Below are 5,727 nucleotides of genomic sequence, written 5' to 3'. Positions count from 1 at the left end.
ACATACCCCAAGTGAACAGAGCAGAAGCAAGCAGAGAACGAGTAAATGGAACTACAAAGTATATTTCTACAACGGATTTCTACAAGTATAGATTTCAAATTAGAGATGACACGACACAATGTCTTTTACGTGGTGGTAGGCTACTGCAACAATATATTGTTGATGCATATAGTTGTATGGAGGAGTTGAGGCTTTTGTGGGTTCGTAATCATCAAAGTGAACTTCGCAGTGAGGTGTATCAAGGCTTGACAGATATGGTTGGAGCAAGAGATGGAACAAGGGATGATAGAGAACTGTTATTGGGTGCTAATGTTGGAAGAAGGGTTGTATTGCCTTCTTCGTATGTTGGTGGCCCTCGCTATATGCACCAGCTGTACCAGGATGCCATGGCAATTGTACGCAAGAGAGGAAAACCTGATCTCTTCATTACATTCACATGCAATCCTGGATGGAAGGAGATACAGGATGCATTACTGCTTGGACAAACATCCAATGATCGTCCTGATCTTACTGCCCGTGTTTTCTACCATAAGTTCACGGATTTGATGGGCTTGCTGATTAAGAGAGCTATTTTTGGTAAGGTCATTGGACACATTTCTGTGATTGAGTTCCAAAAGAGAGGCCTTCCTCATGCTCACATTCTATTGATACTTGCATTTGAGCATAAGCCAACAGAGACATTGCATTATGATAAGATTGTGTGTGCGGAGCTTCCCGATAAAGTAATGTTTCCACAGTTGTATCATATTATCAGTCGGGTAATGTGCATGGCCCGTGTGGAAACTTGAATAAGAATGCTCCATGTATGAAAGATGGGAAGTGCAGGTTTAAATATCCTCGAAGCTTCAGTGCATCGACTACTATGGCTAGGGATGGATACCCAACGTACATGAGGAGGGATGATGGAAATTACATTGTTTGTAATAAAGTGCAAATGAGTAATAAATGGATTGTTCCATACAATCCATTTTTGTCAATAAGGTACAATGCACATATCAATGTGGAGGTTTTCTCCACTATATCCGCTATGAAATATCTCTACAAGTATGTGTATAAGGGACATGACAGGGCCACTGTTGTTCTACAAGATAGTGAAGGGCTTCTAAATGAAGTTACAAACTATCTTAATGCTCGATATGTATCAGCATCTAAGGTTATCTGGCGTATACTTGGGTTTCACATGCATCAAGAGAAACCTGACATACAACGGCTCCAAGTTCACTTGCCTCATCAAAATCAAGTCATCTTTAGCGACAGAGCGACTGTACAGAGTGTGGTGGAGGGAGATGTCAGCAAAAAGACAACACTCATTGAGTGGTTTGGTGCAAATCAACAATATCCAGAGGCCAACGATTTGTTGTACATAGACTTCCCAACAAAGTGGGTTTGGAAGCCAGCAAGTAGAACATGGACTCAAAGACAGATTGGTGACATGATTGGAAGAATGTACCACATTGTTCCCAATGCTGGACATTTGTACTATTTGCGTATGTTACTCAACATGTGCAAAGGATGTAAGTCTTTTGAGGATATTAGAACCTTCAATGGACGAGTATATGACACATTTAAAGAAACATGTAATGCACGAGGATTACTGCAAGTCGATGATCAATGGTTTCTTTGTTTGGAAGAAGCTTCTTTTCAGCAAACAGGGCAACAATTGAGCCTACTGTTTGTAGTCATTTTGGTTTTTTGTGAACCAATACATCCTGGTGCATTGTGGAATCGCTTCTGTAAGGAGCTTTCTGAGGACCATGTATATCATATGAGGGTTCGCACAAATGATGCGAATATCTGTGAACACATGGCACAGAACCAAGCTTTGTCAAACTTAGAGACAATGCTTCAACACTATGGAAAGAGGCTCTCGGATTATTCTGGAATGCCCTAGGTGGATCACACCTTGCAAATTATGAGTGAGCATGGAGTGCTTGCTGAAGAGTTCATGTATAACAGAGAGGAACAAAGAGTATTGTCTGCTCGAATGGAATCATCTTTCAATGTTGGGCAAAGGGAAGCTTACAATCGGGTTTTACAAGCAGCTTGCATGAGCAGAGGGACTATTTTTTCCTTGGATGGGCCAGGTGGAACGGGAAAGACTTATCTCTACAATGCTTTGCTCTCTCAGATACGCAGAGAGTCCAAAGTTGCTTTGGCATGTGCATCGTCCGGGATTGCAGCATAGCTTCTCGACAACGGAAGGACTGCACACTCTAGATTCAAGATCCCTATTGATATAACTTTTGAGTCCACATGTAACATTAAAGTAAAGAGCCAGCTTGCTGAGCTGTTGCGAATGAGTTCACTGATCATATGGGATGAAGCCCCCATGGCTCATAGACACGCTTTTGAGGCTCTTGATAAGACACTAAGAGATGTCATGAAAAATGACATGTTGTTTGGTGGAAAGGTTCTCCTCCTTGGTGGTGATTTCAGACAGATATTACCTGTTGTGCGCAAAGGGGGAAGAGAAGACATTGTTAATGCATCTTTGTGCCACTCATACATTTGGCAACGTACAGAAATCATGCATCTAACACAGAATATGTGAGTGGTCAATTGTTTAAGTAATGTTATTGAAAGAGAGTTTGTGCAATGGACACTTGATATTGGTAATGGCGATGTTTGTGATGGGGACATACTTGATAATGTGGCCCTGCCGGCTTACATGATGCTACCACAAAATAATTTGCAAGCATTGGTTGCTTGCATATATAGAGACCTTGAAACACAGACTTGCCATGCATCTTTTTTCAAGGATAGAGCAATTTTCGCTCCACGGAACAAGGAGGTGGATACTATAAACAATTTGGGCTTGCAGTAATTTCCTGGTACTTATAAGAAATATGTCAGTGCGGACTTAGTGTGTGAATCAAATTGTGATAGCATTTTATTCACAAGTGAGTTTGTAAATAGTTTAGATCTTGGGGGAGGCTTTCCACCGCATGTTTTACAATTGAAACAGAATGCTCCAGTTATGTTGCTTCGCAATTTGGATCCAAGAAGTGGTCTTTGTAATGGGACACGCTTGATTTGTAAGCAATTCCACAACAAAGTGATTGAAGCAGAAATCATTACAAGGTCACATGCAGGAAATGTAGTGTTCATTCCAAGGATTGATTTTCTCATGAGATCTAGAGAAGGTCTCCCTTTTGATTTGAGACGCCGCCAATTTCCCCTACGTTGTGCTTTTGGGATGACAATCAACAAGGCGCAAGGCCAAACATTGGGAGTTCTTGGATTGTATCTTCCAACACCTGTTTTCACCCATGGTCAACTATATGTGGCAATGTCTCGCGTGAGATCCTCTTCTACCATCAAGGTTGTGGTTGGTGATAGTCACTTAACAAGCATTAGTAGACATGGAGATCAAAGAACATACACTTCTAACATTGTCTACAAAGAGGTGTTGCAATTGACCTGCCCCCTGCCACCCCCTTGCCATGGGGTTTAACGTGGCTCGATATGTTTCATCCAATAAAAAAGCACGGTGACTCTCGCAACTATTTCTTTGTCATTTACAAGCTTAGTATCTTCTTATAAAACATGGTGTAGCCTCAAGCAAGGTATATTCGCTGAAACAATTGACTAAGATTTATTAGTGTTGAGAGATTTATGCTTCATGTGCTTTTTCATGAATTTCTAATCCTTTATGTATATGTATATGTATGAATGAAGATGGATCCTAATGCCTCTGTGACTTACACACTAGGGAGACGACCTTAACACGTCCGAGGTAAAATATTGTATATGTGTGTTTGTGACATTTCGATACTTTAAAGAATTTAAATCTCACAGTCAACGATTATGTATTAGATCCACCATTATGGAGGGGTCCAATCACAGCCATGCAGGTGATTCATCTACTCGAGGACTTGGATGTAGCAAGGTAACAATGTTGATATAGTAAAGTAATAGCTTTTGTGTATCAAAATATCTGTCTATACTAATAGCTTTTTGTTTGGCTATAGATCACAATATTACCCAGAATTCTTAATGGTGGGTATATATCATGCTTCATATGATCCGAGCTTGCTGTGCTACATTCAAGTTGCTATTCAGAGAGGATTCAGAGCACATGTCACCATTGCATATTTAGGCAGAACCCATCCAATTTATGCTATGTTTGCTCAGAATCTTAGTCTCGGTGCTTGGTTCCTACGTGTTTTTGTGTTAGGATCTCTTCCTCCAGTGATTAGTAGATGTGTTTTACATCGTGGGCCATGGGTGGTTCGATACCGCAACAGGGCATGTCGTAGACTACGCTTTTGAGCGTATAAATCTTAAGTCTCTACGCATGTTATATTTTTTGACATGGGAAATATCACTTACTCTATATATGTTAGTGCAAAGTTAGTTTGAAAATATGTTGTGATGACTTTTGTTTAGGTTGCTGCATAAAGGTTTTCATGTTGTCCATCTTATAAATTTCAAACACACACAGTATCGCTCTCTCTCTCTCTCACCGAGCATGAGAGAGAGAGAGAGATCTATCTCTCTCTAGCTAGAGAAAGAGAGAGAGCCCAACACATGGACAACAAAGAGAGAGAGAGAGAGAGAATCCACCCAGTATGTAGACAAAGGAACATGCTCAAAAAAAACCAAGGTTTAGTGTACTCCCACCTACAAAATTTGAGATTTACCTCTACATTTTAAATTTGAAAGAGTTCCCTATAGCCCTGATGACTGCGAAAGAGAGAGAGAGAGGGGAGGGGGGGGGCACCAGAAGAGGGCGGCTATACTAGATAGTCGGACAACACTATAGCTTAAGGGTAAGAGGGACCATGTCACCGCCGAAGCTCTGCACTGTTTTTGATAGATGGGGAGAGAGGGAATCTCTCCAAATGCAATCACGTACACTTTGTGCTTGAGGAGCTTCCTATCGGGGATGTCATCTCTTGGGATGCATTGATTGAGGGATATGCCCAAGTTGGACAAGCCCAAGAAGCTCTGGGATGTTTTCGACGAATGCAAGCAAGGGTGTCTTTCTAGATGAAATCACATATGCTCTCAACTCGAAGGCAAGAGTCAGGGTTAGGAAGCTCTGCACTATTTTCGATAGATGGGGAGAGAGGGCATCTCTCCAAATGCAATCACGTACACTTGCAACTTGAAGGAATGTGGCATTACACAAGATGCTGATATAGGCAAAAGAATTTGCGATTATATAATTGTTAGTCAGGGGTCATTGAAAGAAAATGTCGTGCTTGGCACTACCTTGGTCAGAAGGGTGTCTCTCATATGCATTCACATAGCACCGCCGGAGGCGGCGCCGTTGCACTAGTATAGATTAGAAAATAGCCTCTTAACTTCGTTAACTAGTTAGTTCCAATTCAAATGCTTGCTCGTTCAAGTGGCCACATGGTAGAAAAATAGCAAAAAAAAACACACTTTTTTGCACACAATAGAAACTTTAGAACTTGTGAAAGCAAAGATGTCAGAGGCGTTTAATTGTAGGCTATGCATGTGCAAAGGCAAAGGAGCAGAGGCATGTAGAGTTTACTCTCCATGAACACAACAACAACAGTGCAGTTTATAGACTCTCTCTCTCTCTCTCTCTCTCTCTCTCTCTCTCTCTCTCTCTCTCACACACACACACACACACACACACACACACGTGCGTGTTTTTTGTGATCAATAATTTAGTTCGTTTTCATCTTAATATATTTTTTGTATTATGCCATTTATTGTTGCTTTAATCATATGCTTCTTTAATTAGATATAACA

At 41.0% G+C, this 5,727-nt stretch overlaps 1 protein-coding gene across 1 annotated transcript; it reads left to right on the top strand.

The window, feature by feature from the left end:
* Nucleotides 1–889: 889 nt before the first annotated feature.
* On the top strand, nt 890–1,891 carry LOC147449875 (uncharacterized). Its single transcript, XM_086521644.1, has one exon. It carries the CDS (start codon nt 890–892, stop codon nt 1,889–1,891), a length of 1,002 nt encoding a protein of 333 aa, XP_086377770.1.
* Nucleotides 1,892–5,727: the final 3,836 nt, after the last annotated feature.

Source organism: Adiantum capillus-veneris, chromosome 10, assembly GCF_014529385.1.
Source record: "Adiantum capillus-veneris isolate H3 chromosome 10, ASM1452938v2, whole genome shotgun sequence".
In the NCBI taxonomy this organism is placed as follows: Eukaryota; Viridiplantae; Streptophyta; class Polypodiopsida; order Polypodiales; family Pteridaceae; genus Adiantum; species Adiantum capillus-veneris.
The sequence above is the reverse complement of the archived record's forward strand: the minus strand, read 5'-3'. Positions and strand labels throughout refer to the sequence as shown.